The following is a 21,804-nucleotide window of genomic DNA, read 5'->3' as shown; positions in this document are numbered from 1 at the left end:
ACTCATATTCAGAATGTGTAAGGAATTCCCACAAATCAATCAAAAAGACAAAGGTAAAAATGGCAAAATCCTGAAAAGACACCCAACAAAAGAGGATATTCAAATGGCCAGTAACATGAAAAGGTACTCAACTTTATCAGCCATCAGAAAATAGAAATTAAAGCCACTATGGGACTACCACACTTCCAACACAGTGACTAAAATGGAAAGACAAAAAATGTGGGCTATCCAGAACCCTCAACAGTGGAAGAGCGAATTGGTACATCCACGCTTCAGAAAACTATTTGAAAAACTGTTATAAAGCTGAATATATGTAAATCCTATAACCCAGCAATATTGTAATAGGGAAGAAACTTTGTATTCTATTACAAATGAATCACTAAAGGGATGTTTCCTCTAAGCTTAAATTATACATAATGGCCCATCTCTGCGAACCCTGCCTCCCAGGTAATGAGCATTAAGCTTAAATACCTCTGTTTAGCTCACAGGAAACATCCTGACCAGGCCCACCTGTGAATAACTGCTGGAGGAAGAAATTAACACCTCCCCTCCGGAGGCTGATGGGAACCAGGAAGTGTTTGACTTTACTCCCTTCCCTTTTAGTATAAAAGAAGCCTGAATTCTAACTCAGGCAAGATGATTTTTGGGATGCAAGTCCACTATCTTCTTGGTTAGCTGGCTTTCCAATTAAAGTTGTTATCTCTTGCCCCAACAATTCATCTTTCGATTTATTGCCCTATTGTGCTGAGAGCAGTATGAGCTTGGACTCCGTAACAATACCACTCCTAGGTATGTATCTTCAGAAACATATTCATGTGTTCATTGAAAACATGTACAAGAATTCCATAATGACACTCTTTACAATAATCAAAAATTGGAAACAACCCAACTGTTATGGACTGAATGTGTCCCCCCATATTCGTATGTTGAAGCCCTAACCCTGGTGTGGCTATATTTGGAGATGGGGCCTCTAAGGGAGTAATTAACGTTAAATGAGGTCAGAAAGGTGGGGCCCTGATCTGAACAGGATCAATGTCCTTGTAAGAGACACCAGAGAGCTCATTCTGCCTCCCTTTCTCCCCTGAGGGTCTTTCACAGGAAAGACCACATGAAGACAAGAAGGTGCTTGTATACAAGCCGGGAGGAAAGCCCTCACCAGAAACGGGATCAGTTGGCACCTTGATCTGGGACTTCCAGCCTCCAGGACTGATAAAAAATATATTTCTGTTGTTTAAGCCACCCAGTCTGTGGTGTTTTATTATGGCAGCCCAGATTGACCATGACACCAAATGTCCATCATAATACGATGGATAAATAATTTGTAGTATGTGCACATAGGCACATCTTGTTCTATTGCACTTGGCTTTAGTGAGCTTTTTACAAACTGAAGGTTTGTGGCAACACTGCATCAAGCAAGTCTGTCAGCATCATTTTCCAGCAGCATTTTCTCTAACTGTGTTTCTGGGTCACATTTTGGTAATTCTCACAATATATCAAACTTTTTCATTATTATTATATTATTACAGTGATCAGTGATCTTTGATGTTACTACTATGACTCACGAAGACTCAGATGATGGTTAGCATTTCTTTAGCAATAAAGTATTTTTATTAAGGTATGTACATTGGTTATTAAATGTGCTGTTGCACGATATAGTATAAACATAACTGTTATATGCACTGGAAAACCAAAAAATTCGTGAGACTTTCTTTGTTGCATTATTTGCTTTACTGTGGTGGTCTGGAACCAGACCCAAAAAATCAGAGGTCTGCCTGTACATTGCAATACTAATTATGAGAAAAAATAAACTATAATTACACTTAACAACATGGATGCACCTCTCATACCCCTCAGGGACCAGGAGCGCCCCTGCTCCCCCTGTCACTTCTGAGCCATCTCTCCTCCCTCCAGACTTGCACCCTCCCTCTAGGGACCCACACCAGCGACATGCCGGGCATACTTAGCAGCATCAACTTTCTGTCACTGCCCCTCAGTCCTGGAGATGTGGGACCTTGGTGCAGGGACTGCCAGCCACCTCATCCCCAGTCACTTCCAGGGATTTGAAAGAGTACTTCTTTTCAGTGGTGTCCCCAAGCACGCTTAATCCTTGCCCCCAGGTTGCTGTATGTCTGTACTGCATCATGTACTCCACAGGCCCTCTGCAGGTGTGTCTACCTCTGGCAGAACTGCATCTCTGTGCCGGGCTTGGGCTCAGGGTGGCTGATACACACTGGGAGATGGGGTCTGGGCCCCCCAGGACTCCTGTGTGCTGATGGGAGGGCGGAGAGAAAGTGTGACCTGAGCTTGAGGGAGACAGCGTCATTACACGAGGTCAGGCGTGGGGCTGTCCTGCCCAGAGGGAAGGGAACGCACTCTCGTAACTTACAGAAGCCACTTTATCTGACCCCACTCTCATCCTCTAGAACACAGATTTCTTCTTTTCCTTCCCGTTCACCTCACGATCTGAGATCCTAATGTAACTAGCACTGTCTCCCCGCAATGATTCAAGGCTCTCCCTGGGGCTTCTGAGAAATCAGGGGAAGTACGTACATTTCGGGGTGGGAATGCCACCTGAAAAGGTGCCCCTTTGATACAATTCAGACAGTGTTCTTGCCCAAATTCTCCTTCTAAGCCCCCTCCTCTTCACCACCACGCTCACCTTCTAGAAAATATGTCCCAGGGTTGGTCACCAATGTGCTCCCAGGTCAGGGAGAGGATGCCTTGGAAATCAGCATGTGTGTCAGATGACACTTCATTATCTTCAAAAACTTAAGCACTAATTAACTGCTCATATATGTCAAATAGGGCACCCCATGAAGCCAGGCTTAACCAGACAGAATCTGCTCCCATCAGACCTTAAGCCCCCTCCTCCAGGGGGGCTGTTTCCCCACCTTGCCCAGGACTCTGGACACAGGAGGGGAAGCACGGTGGTGTGAATTCACCAGCACCGCATGTTTCATCTCGAAGTAATCTTGCACACTAGAAGTCATCCTTCATCTAGAAGGAATCTCCTACACCTAGAATTAACCTTTTGTGATCTGAGAATTAATGCCATCTTCAACAAGCCATCTTCCCTAGACATGATACCTTTCATTCACATTTCTTATGGGAAATTTATCATTTTCTAAATATCAATTCAGCCCACATATCCAGTCACACTTTTCACATAATCGAATCACAACAAGACTTAGTTATACGGCTAGGGGATGGAAGGCAAGATTTTAGTGGTTTGATTTAAGTTTGGTCCTGGAAGTTAAGACTCTTACCCAGTTGAGAGCATTCCTGGGGCTGTTAGTCAGCTGTGGCTACTATGGAAGATCACCCAGCTCTGGTAAATGCCAGCACCTTCCAGCCTCTGGAGAACAAAAATGGCCCAGTGCTATTCTAACATCTCCAGCTGGATCCAGAATGGGATGCCCAAGATAAAGGATTTTTTGCAGGAGAAGTGGGATTGAGAATATGGTTCAAAGTTCTTATTCCAAGCTTGGACAGGGTGGTAGTTCACATCTCCCCACACAATGACTTCATTTAAGAACAGAAAAAAAAAAAACATGGGAATGAATACTGTGAATGTTAAAAAACAAAAAAGAAATCTTGAGCTCCTGCAGAGATGAAAATCAGATGAACATCACTAAGGGAAGGCTGTAGTATTACGTAGTGGTGAGGGGCCATTAATTACTTATTCTGCCTTTTCCAAGTAACATGATAATAGGACCACTTAATTTGGGTGGTTACTGCATAGTTTAAAATAAGATGTCATATGTATCACAATGTTCACTGCAGCTCTATTTAGAATAGCCAGGACATGGAAGCAACCTAAGTGTCCATCGACAGACGAATGGATAAAGAAGATGTGGCACATATATACAATGGAATATTACTCACCCATAAAAAGAAACGAAACTGAGTTATTTGTAGTAAGGTGGATGGACCTAGAATCTGTCATACAGAGTGAAGGAAGTCAGAAAGAGAAAAACAAATACCATATGCTAACACATATATATGGAATCTAAAAAAAGAAAGAAAAAGTTCTGAAGAAACTAGGGGCAGGACAGGAATAAAGACACAGACATAGAGAATGGACTTGAGGACACGGGGAGGGGGAAGGGTAAGCTGGGACAAAGTAGGAGAGTGGCATTGACTTACATACACTCCCAAATGTAAAATAGATAGCTAGTGGGAAGCAGCCACATAGCACAGGGAAATCAGCTCGGTGCTTTGTGACCACCTAGAGGGGTGGCATAAGGAGGGTGGGAGGGAGACACAGGAGGGAGGGGATATGGGGATATATGTATACGTATAGCTGATTCATTTTATTGTACAGCAGAAACTAACGCACCATTGTAAAGCAATTATACTCTAATGAAGATGCTAAAAAAGAAAAGATGTCATTTTGCTTGTCACCCATGAAGACACTTAGATGAAAGAAAACAATGGGACAATTCTCTAGCAGAAAGACGAGCACATTTTTGCCCTAAATATGACCCTGTGATTCCCTTTAATATCCCTGCCCTTCTGCAGCCACCCACACACCCAGCGCTACTGACCTCCCTTCTCTGGGCATCACTGTGCTGTGCACGTGCTTCTGAGATTTCCTCCAATGGGACTGTGATGATTTGCTCCTGGTCTGTCTCCCTTATGTTTCTGCCCATGCTCCAGACTCCCTCAACCACCAACAGTGCACAGGGCTGTGTCAGGGGTGCTGTGGGAGGCCCCTACGATGGGCATATCCCTCCTACAGATTTCATCCCACACTAACTCCCATATTTGCATCCTTAGCCCAGACTGTTCCTGAGCTCCACAGCCACATTTTCAACTGGACAGCAATTTTCCAAGTCTCACCAAGATCTCAGACTTTGCTTCTCCATCCCCCCCAACCCCTCCTCCAAGGGTCTGCATCTCTTCACAGCACCACCATCTACCCATGTGCTAAAGGCAACATTTTCAGGGTCACGCTCGACTCCTCTCTTTCTGCCATTGCCCCATCCAATCCATCAGCGAGACCTGCAGGTCTTTCCTCAAAACAGATCCTGCCTTCACATCTAGCTGCTTCTTATCACCTCCACTGCTGCCCCCATGGCGCTGGGCTAACGCAGCAGCTTCCCGCCATGCTGTTCCTGCTCCTTTTTCCTCTGCAGAGTCCACTCTCAACACGGCAGCCAGGACGTGTCAGTGTGAATCCAAACATGTCACCACCCTTTCTCAAAGTCCTTCCGGGGCTGCACAGCCTCCCTACTGTGAACCCCAAGGCTCAGGAGTGTTCCCTGGCCCCTGCTACCATTCTCTCACCTTCCTTTCCAACCCCTCCAGCCCTCACTCCATCCACTCCTGTGTCCCGCCTTACTTAAATGTGCCAAGGCTTTGATGGTGTCCATGGCTCATTCCTCCCTGCCCTCAAGAGCCCTGCCTTGTGTTCCCTCCCTCCACTTCAGAGCCCCTACCTCGTGGCCTCACGCCATATTGATGGCCCACCTTGTCACCTTTCTTCCCCACTAGAACTTCATCTCCATGAGCGCAGCAATTTCACCTGCGTTGTTCTCAGCGATGGGACACTCAGCACCTGGGTGGGGTGTCTGTGGGAGCGCAGGTCAAGCTTGCCTTGGCTGAATCTGTCTTGGCAGCTGTCCTGCCTACAACTTTAAGATGGAAGGAAGTGAGGCTCCAGGGGGCCTCTCAGCTGGTTTGGGATAAGGCGGGGCTGCGCTGACTCACATGAAAACCTGCACATCTTAGGGCTTCTCTGCCAGATTTGCTCCAATCCAACTCTCCTCCCGTGTAGACAGACTCAACACCACAACTCAGAGGTGTCCCCACACTTTCTGAAGTCTAGACCTCAGTGTCCCGTGTGTGCAGTAACTGCTGTATGCAGACATGCCTCTGCCTTTGGATCCACGAACTCGCTGGAGCATCACACCATCTCATCCACACTGTGGGGGTGTCCCAAAGGGGTGCCAGATGTTACGTTCCAAACTGAGAGACCCATGATCTCTGCGTCTTCTTACGTGTGAATGCAGCAGGATAACCCGGTTGAGAAACAAATGCTTTCTTGCATTCTCATCTTCCTTCCTCTCTCAGGAGGTCAGCGGTTTTATGTCCTGAAAATGTGGCCCTCCTGTTGTCCCCAGCTGTCATGGGGTGGGAGTACGTCATGCCCTCCGGGGTTTTAAGGCCCGAGGAGAATGGCACTCCCTCTCCTGTGGGTTCTGTGGGAGGTGAAGCTTCACTACTCGATACACAGACTCCTCAAACAGGTGGGGCTGCCCACGTGCCTTGGGGAGCTGGAGGACCATTCGGGATACCCGCCCTACGCTGGGCTCCGAGGGAGTGGAGCTGGGTCCCTGGGAGGGACAGCTGGACCATAGGCAACACAGGCCATCTTCTTGGCCCATTTTCTTTCTTTTTTAAAAATTTGTTTATTTTGTTTTTGGCTATGTTGGGTCTTTGTTGCTGCATGTGTACTTTCTCTAGTTGCAGTGAGCGGGGGCTACTCTCCGTTGCTGTGCGCGGGCTTCTCATTGTGGTGGCTTCTCTTGTTGAGGAGCACAGGCTCTAGGCGCGTGGGCTTCAGTAGTTGCAGCATGTGGGCTCAGTAGCTGTGGCATGCGGGCTCTAGAGTGCAGGCTCAGTAGTTGTGGTGCACAGGCTTAGTTGCTCCACAACATGTGGGATCTTCCCGGACCAGGGCTCAAACCCGTGTCCCCTGCACTGGCAGGCGGATTCTTAACCACTGCACCACCAGGGAAGTCCTTGGCCCATTTTCTGGACCACGTGAGCCCTGGGTTCCCGTCCAGCCCCCGGGGAGGGGGACGTCCCCCACCCTGAGGCCCTAGGACAGAGTTTACATTTCCTTCCAAACACAACTTGAATTATGTCTTGAACAAGTAGATATTTTTCTCTAAATTTTTTTTGACATCTGTATTTCCATCTCCCATGAACACAGTAAATAATATTGATTATCAATGGTTGATTCACAGCGATCTGAGCACTAATTACTGGACGGAGGAATGGACACGCTACACCTGGCCACAGTGAGCAGCTTTCTCCCTACTGTTCCTCGGTGGAGCTCTGTCTGCCCCACGGAGAGTGACAGCAGGGCCCAAGGGGCGCAGCCTGGGCCACCTCCCAGCGCCTGGCCTCCTCACTCAGCTGGGTTGGGGGGCTGAGCAGGACTCGCCGGCCTCAGCCAGTATCTCCACCAGGATCCGGCACGGAAAGAGCCTGAAGGATGATCGGGTCTTCCGCTTAAAGAGAAGTTCAGAGAAGTTGATGGACGGTGGTGGTGGCAGGGGGAGAGGAATGAACGTGTATTCTGCTCTCTGTGATTTTCCAGTCCTCACCTTCCAGTCCTCGTTGAACCCTGACGGTCAGACCCTCCTTGCCCAGGATCACATTCCTGAAGGCCGGGGCACCAGTTGGCCTCCCCAAGGCCTCCTGCGGCACTGATGGGGTGCTGTCCGCAGCCCCGGGCAAGCCATCCTGCTGTCCCTTCTCTCCATCCTCTTGGCACGTGACGGAAATAAGGTACTGTGGGCGAATGTAGCATCTTAACTCCTTAAGTTTGGGTTTGTAAAAGGTGTTTTCCAAAATTGGACAGTTAGGGTAAAATAGCACCCTTTGCAAATGCTGGTCTGGAAGGTAAAATGTAAGTGATAAAAACTAATATGTGATTTATGGAAAAAACCCCACAAGAGACCTTCCAAAGGAGCAAGGGCTCTTGCTGAGCATGACAAAGCTGGAGGAAAAGGCTGGCACGGTGGACTCCATGCCCTTTACCAGGACTCGAGCTTTAGTTTTTATTTTTTTAATATTTATTTACTTATTTATTTGGCTGCATCAGGTCTTAGTTGAGGCATGCAGGATCTTTTGTTGTGGCGTCTGGGCTTCTCTCTAGCTGTGGTGCGTGGGCTTCAGAGCTCATGGGCTCTGTAGTTGTGGTGCGTGGGCTTAGTTGCCCCGTGGCATGTGGGATCTTAGTTCCCCCACCAGGGATGGAACCCGTGCCCCGTTCATTGGAAGGCGTATTCTTAACCACTGGACCACCAGGGAAGTCCCAGGACTCAGCTTAAATGAGGCAGCAATTACCGGTGCTACTGGCAACGCTTGGGGCTGAACTTTTGGCAAGGGCTCGGCTGCCGTACCCTTCAAGAGAAATTAGCTCATGAAATATTTTCTTTCTTAACCTATACCAATTTTCCCTTCTCTATGAATAGTGACACTTTGGTTTAAAATATCTCATCTGAATTACTCTCAAAGAGTCATCTTTAAAATAACCAGCCTCCAGAAGGAGGGCTTTAAGATTGCAGGTAATCTAGAGAGGCTGTTTTATGTTTGTCGATCAGTAAAAGACCTGGAGGTAAGACAGAGCCAGGTGTGGGTGTCGGTCTCTGGGTTGCTTTTGGCAGCTGTGCAGCAGCCGAGAAAATGATTTTTCCGTGGTCACAACATCAGATCCAACACAGTTATCAGGATTGCAGATCCTGTTCTCAAAGCAAACACGCCACGGGTGAAGCTCCCGAGCCCTGCGCTGAGACCTGACCGCCAGGTTGCCTAGCACAAGTAAGGCCCCACTAACCACCGTCCCCTCTTTACCTGTGTGGATTTTGTGCCCCCACGGGAGATGCACAGGGGCCTGAGAGGAAGGGCATAGAATCCTCTACATGCATGTCTGAGAACCCCCTGAACGTGTGACTGTGCAAAGATTTACAATGCAAATGATTATGAGTGAGAAAGGGGCCGCGCTTCTCAGGAAGAACCAACATCTGTTGCAGAATTTGTTTGGAACTAGTTATTTTATCCTTAGGCACTCCAAAGAAGACAAGTTTTGGTTTGCTCCCTGAATCTCATCCTCATCAGGATGTCAGAGAAACATTACGGAGAGGGAAGAAACCAAAGTCAAATTTTATGTTTCCTTAACCTGGAGGCTGGGGTGCCGGTGAGGGTGGGAGAGAAGCAGCTCGGTAGGGCACGTGCCATCTAACAGCTCAGCCTCACCAGGCCGGCATCCGTCTTCTCCAAGTCTTTGCAGACTGGAGCACTGAGGCTCAAAGAGGTCACCTAACTTGCCTGTGTCCACAGGAATTGACAGGGTCTCTTATTTCTCTCTTATAAGAAAGCACAGGGTCTTTCTTATCTTTTGTTCCGCACCCAACTGGGGGCCAGGGATTGGATGGGAAAGGAGAGAAGTAAGGCAAAGCAGCCTAGGGTTCTCTTTGTAGGGGGGCTGACCTGGCCAGGCTGTATTAGCGACAAAGGGAACACTCAGGAGATCTGGGCACCACGTGGTCCTTGCTCCACATCCACCGGCTCCAGGCTAGGGCCAGGCAGGGCCCGCAGGCACCTGAGCCCGACAGCGTGTGGAGCTGGATCACGCATCCCTCTCGCCCTCGCCCCCGCCCCTCCTCCCGACCAGGCAGACCTGCCTGGGGGGTACTTACCCGCCTGCTCCAGAGCCACCATTGTCGCCTGCTCGATCAAGTCTCGCTCCACGAAGCTCCGGAAGTCCTCGCTGTACACGCTCAGGTCCGGCAGCTGGAACGTGTAGATGGGCATCTCCAGTGGAAACTGCTCGCTGCTGCACTCGCTCGCCACGTGGGACCGCGCCAGGGACACGATGGCTGAGCTGGCGTGGGAGATCCCGCGCGAGAGCCGCTTCTCTGTGGGGGTGGGGGGAGGGAGACGAGGGGGGTTGAGAGATGCGGGCCTCTGCATGAGCACTCGACACATCCTACACGTGTGCACACGACACACGCGCACACATGCTCACACACGTGGATGTACACACGACACACATCCCACATGTGACCATATACACATGACACACCCCACCCGTGTGCACACATACACGTGCACGCACACATGACACATGCACGTGTAAACACACATGACACACTCATGCGGCACACATACACATGCACATACACACACCACACACAGAGGCACACCCATGGACACCCAAACACCCATTACCCGCCGCAACAGCCCTGCCACCCTCCCGGTGTTCTCTGCAGGCCTCCCTCATGCTGGGCTAACATCACCACAACCTGGCACATGGCACTTAGTCATGAAACCACTTAGAAGGAGGCTAAGGGGAAGTCCACCACACAAATACTCAGCATCCTTAAAGATCACCAGACTTGCTTCCTGGGTCTTAAGTTACATGGAATTCAGCTCAACAGAGCTGCCCTCTTCTGGAATGAAATGCTACACGGGGGACTGCCTTTGTTTTTATGCATTTATATATATTTTTTTTCTTTTTTTTTTTTTGCGGTACGCGGGCCTCTCGCTGTTGTGGCCCTCTCCTGTTGCGGAGTACAGGCTCCGGATGCACAGGCTCAGAGGCCATGGCTCACGGGCCCAACCGCTCTGCAGCATGTGGGATCTTCCCGGACCGGGGCATGAACCCATGCCCCCTGCATCGGCAGGCGGACTCTCAACCACTGCACCACCAGGGAAGCCCGCATTTATATTTTTAAAGTGAGAAGCAATCCACTCGGCTTCCTCCACTGAGGCTTGTATTTTAAGATAGGTCACCTTTATTAAAGTTACTCTGGGAGACAGGAGAAGATGGCGGAGGAGTAGGACGCGGAGATCACCTTCCTCCCCACAAATACATCAGAAATACATCTACACGTGGAACTGCTCCTATAGAACACCCACTGGACGCTGGCAGAAGACCTCAGACCTCCCAAAAGGCAAGAAAGTCCCCACGTACCTGGGTAGGGCAAAAGAAAAAAGAAAAAACAGAGACAAAAGAATAGGGACAGGACCTGCACCAGTGGGAGGGAGCTGTGAAGGAGGAAAGGTTGCCACACACTAGGAAGCCCCTTCGTGGGCGGAGACTGCGGGTGGCAGAGGGGCGAAGCTTCAGAGTCATGGAGGAGAACACAGCAACAGGGGTGCGGAGCGCAAAGCGGAAAGATTCCCGCACAGAGGATGGGTGCCGACCAGCACTCACCAGCCCGAGAGGCTTGTCTGCTCACCCACCGGGGCGGGTGGGGGCAGGGAACTAAGGCTCTGCCTTCGGAGGTCAGATCCCAGGGAGAGGACTGGGGTTGGCTGCGTGAACACAGCCTGAAGGGGGCTAGTGCGCCACGGCTAGCCAGGAGGGAGTCCGGGAAAAGTCTGGAGCTGCCGAAGAGACAAGAGACTCTTTCTTCCCTCTTTGTTTCCTGGTGCGCGAGGAGAGGGGATTAAGAGCGCCGCTTAAAGGAGCTCCAGAGATGGGCACGAGCCGCGGCTATCAGCATGGACCCAGCATGAGACGCTAAGGCTGCGGTTGCCGCCACCTAGAAGCCTGTGTGCAAGCACAGGTCACTATCCACACCTCCCCTCCCGGGAGCCTGTGCAGCCCACCACTGCCAGGGTCCCGTGATCCAGGGACAACTTCCCCGGGAGAACACACAGCGCGCCTCAGGCTGGTGCAATGTCATGTTGGCCTCTGCCGCCGCAGGCTCGACCGGCATCTGTACCCCTCCCTCCCCACGGCCTGAGTGAGCCAGAGCCCCTGAATTAGCGGCTCCTTTAACCCCTGTCCTGTCTGAGCGAAGAACAGATGCCCTCAGGCGACCTACAGGCAGAGGCGGGGCCAAATCCAAAGCTGAACCCCAGGAGCTGTGCAAACAAAGAAGGGAAAAGGAAATTTCTCCCAGCAGCCTCAGAAGCAGAGGATTAAAGCTCCACAATCAACTTGATGTACCCTGCATCTGTGGAATACATGAATAGACAACGAATCATCCCAAATTGAGGTGGACTTTGGGAGCAAGATTTATGATTTTTTCCCGTTTTCCTCTTTTTGTGAGTATGTATATGTATGCTTCTGTGTGAGATTTTGTCTGTATAGCTTTGCTTTCACCATTTGTCCTAGGGCTCTGTCCGTCCATTTTTTTTTTCCACTTAAAATTTTTTTTCTTAATAATTATTTTATATTTTAATAACTTAATTTATCTTACTTTATTTTATTCTTTCTTTTCTTTCTTTCTTTCTTTCCTTCCTTCTTTCTTTCTTTATTTTCTTTCTTTCTTTCTTATTTTTTCTCCTTTTTATTCTGAGCCGTGTGGAGGACAGTCTCTTGGTGCTCCAGCTAGGAGTCAGTGCTGTGCCTCTCAGGTCCAGCCAGGAGTCAGTGCTGTGCCTCTGAGGTGGGAGAGCCAACTTCAGGACACTGGTCCACAAGAGACCTCCCAGCTCCATGTAATATCAAACAGTGAAAATCTCCCTGAGATCTCCATGTCAACACCACTACCCAGCTTCACTCAACGACCAAAAGCTACAGTGCTGGACACCCTATGCCAAACAACTAGCAAGACAGGAACACAGCCCCATCCATTAGCAGAGAGGCTGCCTAAAATCATAATAAGGCCACAGACACCCCAAAACACAGCACCAGACGTGGACCTGCCCACCAGAAAGACAAGATCCAGCCTCATACACCAGAAAACAGGCACTAGGCCCCTCCACCAGGAAACCTACACACCCCAATGAACCAACCTTAGCCACTGAGGACAGACACCAAAAACAACGGGAACTACGAACGTGCAGCCTGCGAACAGGAGAACCCAAACACAGTAAGATAAGCAAAATGAAAAGACAGAAAAACACACAGCAGATTAAGGAGCAATGTAAAAACCCACCAGACCTAACAAATGAAGAGGAAATAGGCAATCTACCTGAAAAAGAATTCAGAATAATGATAGTAAAGATGATACAAAATCTTGGAAATAGAATAGACAAAATGCAAGAAACATTTAACAAGGACCTAGAAGAACTAAAGAGGAAACAAGCAATGATGAACAACACAATAAATGAAATTAAAAATACTCTAGAAGGGATCAATAGCACAATAACTGGGGCAGAAGAACGGATAAGTTACCTGGAAGATAAAATAGTGGAAATAACTACTGCAGAGCAGAATAAAGATATAAGAATGAAAAGAACTGAGGACAGTCTCAGAGACCTCTGGGACAACATTAAATGCACCAACATTCGAATTATAGGGATCCCAGAAGAAGAAGAGAAAAAGAAAGGGACTGAGAAAATATTTGAAGAGATTATAGTTGAAAAGTTCCCTAATATGCGAAAGGAAATTGTCAATCAAGTCCAGGAAGCACAGAGAGTCCCATACAGGATAAATCCAAGGAGAAATACGCCAAGACACATATTAATCAAACTGTCAAAGATTAAATACAAAGAAAACATATTAAAAGCAGCAAGGGAAAAACAACAAATAACACACAAGGGAATCCCATTAGGTTAACGGCTGATCTTTCAGCAGAAACTCTGCAAACCAGTAGGGAGTGGCAGGACATATTTAAAGTGATGAAGGAGAAAAACCTACAACCAAGATTACTCTACCCAGCAAGGATCTCATTCAGATTTGATGGAGAAATTAAAACCTTTACAGACAAGCAAAAGCTGAGAGTTCAGTACCACCAAACCAGCTTTACAACAAATGCTAAAGGAACTTCTCTAGGCAAAAAAGACAAGAGAAGGAAAACACCTACAATAACAAACCCAAAACAATTAAGAAAATGCGAATAGGAACATACATATTGATAATTACCTTAAATGTAAATGGATTAAATGCTCCCACCAAAGGACACAGACTGGCTGAATGGATACAAAAACAAGACCCTTATATATGCTGTCTACAAGAGACTCACTTCAGACCTAGGGACACATACAGAATGAAAGTGAGGGGATGGAAAAAGATATTCCATGCAAATGGAAATCAGAAGCAAGCTGGAGTAGCAATTCTCATATCAGACAAAATAGACTTTAAAATAAAGACTGTTACAAGAGACAAGGACACTACATAATGATCAAGGGATCGATCCAGGAAGAAGATATAACAATTGTAAATATTTATGCACCCAACATAGGAGCACCTCAATACATAAGGCAAATACTAAAAGCCATAAAAGGGGAAATCGACAGTAACACAATCATAGTAGGGGACTTTAACACCTCACTTTCACCAATGGACAGATCATCCAAAATGACAATAATTAAGGAAACACAAGCTTTAAATGATACATTAAACAAGATGGACTTGATTGATATTTATAGGTCATTCCATCCAAAAACAACAGAATACACATTTTTCTCAAGTGCTCATGGAATATTCTCCAGGATAGATCATATCTTGGGTCACAAATCTAGCCTTAGTAAATTTAAGAAAATTGAAATCGTATCAAGTATCTTTTCCGAACACAACGCTATGAGGCTAGATATCAATTACAGGAAGAGATCTGTAAAAAATACAAACACATGGAGGATAATCAATACACTACTTAATAATGAAGTGATCATTGAGGAAATCAAAAAATACCTAGAAACAAATGACAATGGAGACATGACGACCCAAAACCTATGGGATGCAGCAAAAGCAGTTCTAAGAGGGAAGTCTATAGCAATACAAACCTACCTTAAGAAACAGGAAACATCTCAAATAAACAACTTAACCTTGCACCTAAAGCAATTAGAGAAAGAAGAACAAAAAAACTCCAAAGTTAGCAGAAGGAAAGAAATAAAGATTAGATCAGAAATAAATGAAAAAGAAATGAAGGAAATGATAGCAAAGATCAATAAAAGTAAAAGCTGGTTCTTTGAGAAGATAAACAAAATGGATACACCATTAGCCAGACTCATCAAGAGAAAAAGGGAGAAGACTCAAATCAATACATCTAGAAATGAAAAAGGAGAAGTTGCAACTGACATTGTAGAAATACAAAGGATCATGAGAGATTACTACAAGCAACTATATGCCAATAAAATGGACATCCTGGAAGAAATGGACAAATTCTTAGAAATGCACAACCTGCCAAGATTGAATCAGGAAGAAATAGAAAATATGAACAGACCAGTCACAAGCACTGAAATTGAAACGGTGATTTAAAATCTTCCAGAAAACAAAAGCCCACGACCAGATGGCTTCACAGGCAAATTCTATCAAACACTAAGAGAAGAGCTAACACCTATCCTTCTCAAACTCTTCCAAAATATAGCAGAGGGAGGAACACTCCCAAACTCATTCTACGAGGCCACCATCACCCTGATATCAAAACCAGATTAAGATGTCACAAAGAAAGAAAACTACAGGCCAATATCACTGATGAACATAGATGCAAAAATCCTCAACAAAATACTAGCAAACAGAATCCAACAGCACATTAAAAGGATCATACACCATGATCAAGTGGGGTTTATTCGAGGAATGCAAGGATTCTTCAATATACGCAAATCAATCAAAGAGATACACCATATTAACAAATTGAAGGAGAAAAACCATATGATCAACTCAATAGATGCAGAGAAAGCTTTCAACAAAATTCAACACCCATTTATGATAAAAACCCTGCAGAAAGTAGGCATAGAGGGAACTTTCCTCAAGATAATAAAAGCCATATATGACAAACCCACAGCCAACATCGTCCTCAATGGTGAAAAACTGAAACCATTCCCACTAAGATCAGGAACAAGAAAAGGTTGCCCACTCTCACCACTCTTATTCAACATAGTTTTGGAAGTTTTAGCCACAGAAATCAGAGAAGAAAAAGAAATAAAAGGAATCCAAATCGGAAAAGAAGAAGTAAAGCTGTCACTGTTTGCAGATGATATGATACTATACACAGAGAATCCTAAAGATGCTACCAGAAAACTACTACATCTAATCAATGAATTTGGTAAAGTAGCAGGATACAAAATTAATGCACAGAAATCTCTGGCATTCTTATCCACTAGTGATGAAAAATCTGAAAGTGAAATTAAGAAAACACTCCCATTTACCACTGCAACAAAAAGAATAAAATATCTAGGAATAAACCTACCTAAGGAGACAAAAGACCTGTATGCAGAAAATTATAAGACACTGATGAAAGACATTAAAGATGATACAAATAGATGGAGAGATATACCATGTTCTTGGACTGGAAGAATCAACATTGTGAAAATGACTCTACTACCCAAAGCAATCTACAGATTCAATGCAATCCCTATCAAACTGGCATTTTTCACAGAACTAGAACAAAAAATTTCACAATTTGTATGGAAACACATCCTGCACGAAGATTCCCAGGACACAAATATTAAGCCATTACATGCTTCTCTGCCTGGATTTTCTGTTGTCATGGCAATCTCAAAAAATGATGGTCTTATTCTTCACAGTACATCTCAGAGACAGTGTCTGTCTGTCAAACGGATAGTTTTGATTCACCTTCAATTTCATTCTGAGATGAATTTAAGGTGTTTAAGTATGTTGTATTTTGAAGAAGGACGAGAAGAAACAGCAGACCAAAGAGGCCATGTGGTAGAGGATCCGCAGAGCACGTGGGCCAGCCGCTTGTCCTGTTCCAGTTCCCCCAGTGCGGGATTAGAGGAGACCCCCTGCCCCTCTTCCCCTCACAAGCCTTGCTGAGGTCACATCTCTTGCCTTCTGGAATCTGGGAAAGTAGGAACTGCCCCATCCTTCGGGACCTGATGGGTTGCTCAAACACCTGAGGTGACGTGAACCCGCACTTCTCCCAACAGAGGGAATGTGCTGGGCGGGGTCATCCATACACCTTCTTGGCTTATCAATCAGCACCTATTGCCAATTGATGAGGACCTTGGAAACGTTGTGACTCACAGTGTAATATGATGCTATTAAGCTGTTCCAAATATTAAGTATTTGGAGTCTTCACATGAAGACTTCACATGAAGGGAAAAATCTTTTTGAACTAAAAGTAAATTATGTTAAAGATCATATAACAAGAAACAAACAGTCCTAATTCTAACTCCTCCCAACTACCACATCCATGAATGCATATATGTAATCACACACACACAGACACACACACACACACACTCACAAACTGATTCTTTAAACATGAACGCAGCAATCCTTCCTTTGGAAGGATAAATAAAATAAATAAAACAGGAATTACCATGTTCAAAGTTATGCCCCAGAGAAATACAGAGAGCTTTTAAAAAAATAGTGAGGGAATTAGAGAATTTCCCATCCCTTGACAAAGCCAACTCAAACATCTATGATTTTGTGTAGCAGAGGGAACTATACTCAATATCCTGTGATGAACTATAATGGAAAAGAATATAAAAAAGATGTATACATATGTGTAGCTGAATCACTCTGCTGTATAGCAGAAATTAACACATTATAAATCAACCATACTTCAATTAAAAAATAAATTTAAAAAACCCAAAACAAAGAATCAAACAAAAAAAAACCATCTATGATTTAGGCCAGGGGATGTGTCTTAACTCTGTTTTCTTATTTTCTGTATTCTTGAGGCTCTGGCATCCAGGGCCTCCGTGAATGGGGAGAGGATTTCCCTACAGAATTAGCCAATTCTTAGGGATACCAAAGGACTCACGCAGGAGCACATCTTTCCTATGCAAACCAACCAACTCAGAGCCCATACTCTGGATCACCTTCTCTATCTGGTTCTTACACCAGCAAGCCATGTTCCTGCCCTAATTACCCCAGGCTCAGGTGCCAGACAATGAGAGATGGCCCCTATGCCCCAGAGAGCTGCAGAAATTACTCAAACTGGCCAGTCCTAAGTCTGTTTACTCTGCCTTATCTTTCCCACAGAAACACAATACAGGCTCCTGCCCTTGTTTTCCTCTGTCCCCTTGGCCTCCTGATCAACCCTGGTGCTTCCCCGTGTGTCCCTTCAGGGTGTGCCATGCCTCCTGTTTCTAGGGAACTGTGAGTATAAGAACCGCTTCCCCTAAGATAGCCATGGTCTGCGTGTCTCACTATACCTGAGTAAAACAAATCCTGGGTATATTTTAAAGCAGGTAGACAAAACTTTTCTAAAAGGGACAGATATAAATATTTTAGGCTTTGTGGGCCATACAAGTCTCAGTCACAACTACTCAACTCTGTCTTTGTAGTATTAAAGCAGCCATAGACAGTGAATAAATAATAAATAAATAAAGCAGACATAGACAGCCATAGACAGCAAATAAATAAATAAAGTTTTATGGGTTCCAATAAAACTTTATTAAAAAAAACAGGCAGTGGCCAGATTTGGTTCATGAGTCATTGTTGCTGATTTAGAATTTAGAATATGGAGGACTTTATTTTCCATTTTAGGGCACTGTGATTTCAGGAAGAATTCAATTAAAGGATATATAGATCTAATGCAGAAATTACAATTTCTATTTTATTAAAAATACATACGTTTGTTCACAAGGCTCAGTTAATGAAATTATCTTATGATAGACTTCTCTTTTTTTCCCCTTAAATAATATCTGATAAAAATCAGATAGCAGCAGGTATCAGTATAAGGGCCTGATTCTGGAATCTGTGTGAAAACAGAGAGAAGGATCCTTCTAGCCCCTTTCCTGGGAGGGTGAGATAATGGTTTAGATTGTTTGCCACTCGAAAAGGGCAGGAACTGCCAAGTTGTCAGCTCTCTGGATTTCCACTGCATGAGAGATGTCAGGAGGCGGTCCTGTGTGGTTCTGAAGGAACACACAGTCACAGAAGGCCTGGGGGAAAGACTGAACCAAATGATTAGAAGAGGTGGTTCCACCAGAGTCAGAGCTAAGGGCAGAATGAAGGAGAACTTAAGAACAATACAACAAGATCGACAAGTCAGTGACCACACCTCAGCACCCTCTTCCTAACCCACCCAGGAAGCCCACAGGAGCAGAACGGTGGGAGTGGGCTGGGTTCCATGGGTGGGGGCTGAGGGCAGGTGTTCTGGCTGTGCCTTTCCTCTCCCCAGCTAGCCCTTGGTGGCTCACTGCCTGAACCATCACCACCACAGCGTGGGCCAGTCCCACCTTGGCCAAAGCCAGCTGGAAGAGCGTCAGGGCAATGCTCATGCTCAGCTGGGACGGGGCTCCAAGCACGATGGGAACAGGTGGGCTGGCCAGGCCTGGAGCCTTCCCTCTTCTCTCCTACACCCCCTGTGAGCTGACAGAATAGAAGGTGGTAGCCCCTGCAAATGAGCAATTTCTAGAACAGATGAGCTGAGAGGTTCCCTAAGGAATAAAGCCAACTGTGGGGAAGAGAGCCAGTGGAGAACATTTTGAGCCCATATGAAAGCATTCAGAACTCGCCAACCTGAGTGTGCTTCCCCCCATGCTCTCATTCACAGGAAGGCAAACCAGAGCCCATGCCTTTGTCCCTTTCCCCTGATACCATGAGCTAAGATGGCTGGTAACTGCAAGGTGCTGTGTGTTCACAGGGAAAACTTAGGAAACATCTGAGCAGTGCAAACACAGTTACAGAAAGTCCACAAAGTACCCGGGGCTGGAATGCACAGGAGGACATGATTTTAAAGTAAGCCTAGTAGATGGGACTTCCCTGGCAGTCCAATGGTTAAGACTTCACCTTCCAATGCAGGGGGTGTGGGTTCAAGCCCTGGTCAGGGAGCTAAGATATCACATGCCTTGGGGCCAAAAAACCAAGACATAAGACAGAAGCAATATTGTAACAAATTCAATAAAGATTTTTTTAAAAAATAAAGTAAGCCTAGTAAATATGTTCAAAGAGAGAGAATATGAGAATGTGAAATAGTAATAATAACGAGAAAGGCTAATTTGGAATGAAATAATGTGAATGCTGATTAACAGAATGGATTCATGTGAAGAATAAATTAGGATGTTAGAAGAGCAAGTGAAGGAAATCTCTTAGAAGATGTGAAATTAAGATGCAAGAAGACAATGGAGGAATGGAATGGTTTTAAAGGAAAATAATTTGGATCCAGAATTCTTATTCCACTAAACAAAAATGTAAGTATGTCATGTAAACTCCTCTAGGTACTGACAGCGTTAGGAGATTGATCATGCAAAAATTCTTTTAGAAAATAGTCTTTGAAAAAGTATTCTTTCAGCAAAAGATAAATGTGAGTAAATAAAGAAGTTGACTGTGGTCTAAACAAGCAACAGAAAGAACCTAAATATGTTTGAGGGCACATGGAGGCAGGAGGGAGAAGATAAAAACAAAGACACATGTCTTTTTCAGGGTAAAATATAGTTGTTGATAAGTTTTAAAAATTAATAGGGAGAAAACCTAAATATAGGTTTTAATAGAACAGGGGTAAGTATAACATAAGGAGAATGTATAACTTTCAAGCCAGTTGAAAAATTTAATTAGCCAGAAAAGATAGAAAAGGAGAAAGATACATACAAAAAGCATGGTGAATAAAACACACAACATAAAGCAGCACAGATACGACAATAATAAAAATAAGTTAAGTGGATTAAATTCACTGCTTAAAAGACAGACTCGTATTGGATAATAAAATAATACCTGATGATAAATTACTTCCAAGAATCACATTTGATATAAAAGGATGAGGAAAGGTTGAAATAACAGCTGAAAAAATGTCATTCCAAATATGAACCAACAGAAAGGCAGAGTAGAGGTTTAACATCAACTAAAACAGATTTAAAGATAAAAACAGGACTTCCCTGGTGGTCCAGTGGTATGGAATCTGCCTTCCAATGCAGGGGACACGGGTCCAATCCTTGGTCGGGGAACAAAGATCCCACATGCCGCGGGGCAACTAAGCCCGCGCACCACAACTACTGAGCTCATGAGCCTCAATTAGAGCCCGCATGCCTCAAACTACAGAGCCCACGTGCTCTGGAGCCTGCATGCCACAACTAGAGAAGAGAAAACCCCCAAGCCACAACTAGAGAGAAGCCTGCTTGCCACAACGAAGAGCCTGCACGTCGCAATGAAAGATCTCGCATGCCTCAATGAAGATCCTGCATGCTGCCACTAAGACTCAATGCAGCCAAAAATTAAAAAAAAAAAAAAAAAAGATAAAAACAATTATGTGGGACAAAGAGACACTCTATATATTGGTAACAAAGCATATTAGAGCCAGACGACCTAACAATTATGGATACATATGCACCTACCAATACAGCCCCAAAGCGTAGTGGAAAGGATGAAGCTAAGAGAAGAAACAGGTAATGAGTATTAAACTTTCTAACTCAACTGTGGCTTTTCTAGACAACAGAGTAAGCATAGAAGAATAATCCAAGATAGAGATTCCAATGTAGCTTGAATAATAAGGCTGAGCTAAAAGAAACAGACAACATTGACTCACAACAGTTTGGGAGGGTTGACCTAATGCAATAGGAGAAGTGGAATTCATTGTGTAAATATTAAGAGGAATATTAAATTATTTCAGATCCTATGATTATATATTTAGAAAACCCAAGATATTCTCTGAGAACAAACAATTAGTATTAATAAGAGAACTTATGTAATGACTGGATAAAAGATAAATATACAAAAAGTAAGTTGCTTTTCTCTGTGCCTAAACTCTTAACAGAATGTGAATAAATGCAGAGGTATATGCAATGTTCTTGAATGGAAAAACAATATTACAATATGCTAATTATTCCTAAAATAAAATAAAAATCCAATCCAATTCCAATCAGAATTCCAATTTTAAGGTTACTATGGCAGAATAAATATCCAAAAATAGTGAAAAAGTTTTGGAAAAGAACAGCAATAAAGGAATTTGCCTTTGCAGAGAGTAATACTATATGAAACTACAAGAGTCAAGTGTAACAGGCTGGGTGGGCACACAAACAGACAGAGTCCAGAAACAGAGCCAAATACATTTTGGGGAAGTTAATGTACAGCAAAGTTGGCATTTTAGTTCAGTGGGAAAGGAATGCTTTATTCAAGAAATGTGCTAGAATACCTCATTCTCAATCCAGAGAAGCAAAACTAGATCCTTAGCTATTATTCGTAAAAATTTCAAATTTATTATAAGACCTAAGAACAAAGTTTAAAAACAAATATGGGAACATATGCTAGTAACTTTGCAC

General features: G+C 44.8%; 1 protein-coding gene across 1 annotated transcript in view; it reads right to left on the bottom strand.

Annotated features, from left to right (window-relative positions):
- LOC116749083 (OTU domain-containing protein 7A) overlaps positions 1-21,804 on the bottom strand; it is a 196,442-nt gene that overhangs the window by 78,404 nt on the left and 96,234 nt on the right. Inside the window, exon 5 of the mRNA XM_032623057.1 lies at positions 9,435-9,653. Coding sequence (XP_032478948.1) covers positions 9,435-9,653 — 219 coding nt within the window. The remainder of the gene's footprint in view (positions 1-9,434; positions 9,654-21,804) is intronic.

Source organism: Phocoena sinus, chromosome 2, assembly GCF_008692025.1.
Source record: "Phocoena sinus isolate mPhoSin1 chromosome 2, mPhoSin1.pri, whole genome shotgun sequence".
Lineage (NCBI taxonomy): Eukaryota > Metazoa > Chordata > Mammalia > Artiodactyla > Phocoenidae > Phocoena > Phocoena sinus.
The sequence above is the reverse complement of the archived record's forward strand: the minus strand, read 5'-3'. Positions and strand labels throughout refer to the sequence as shown.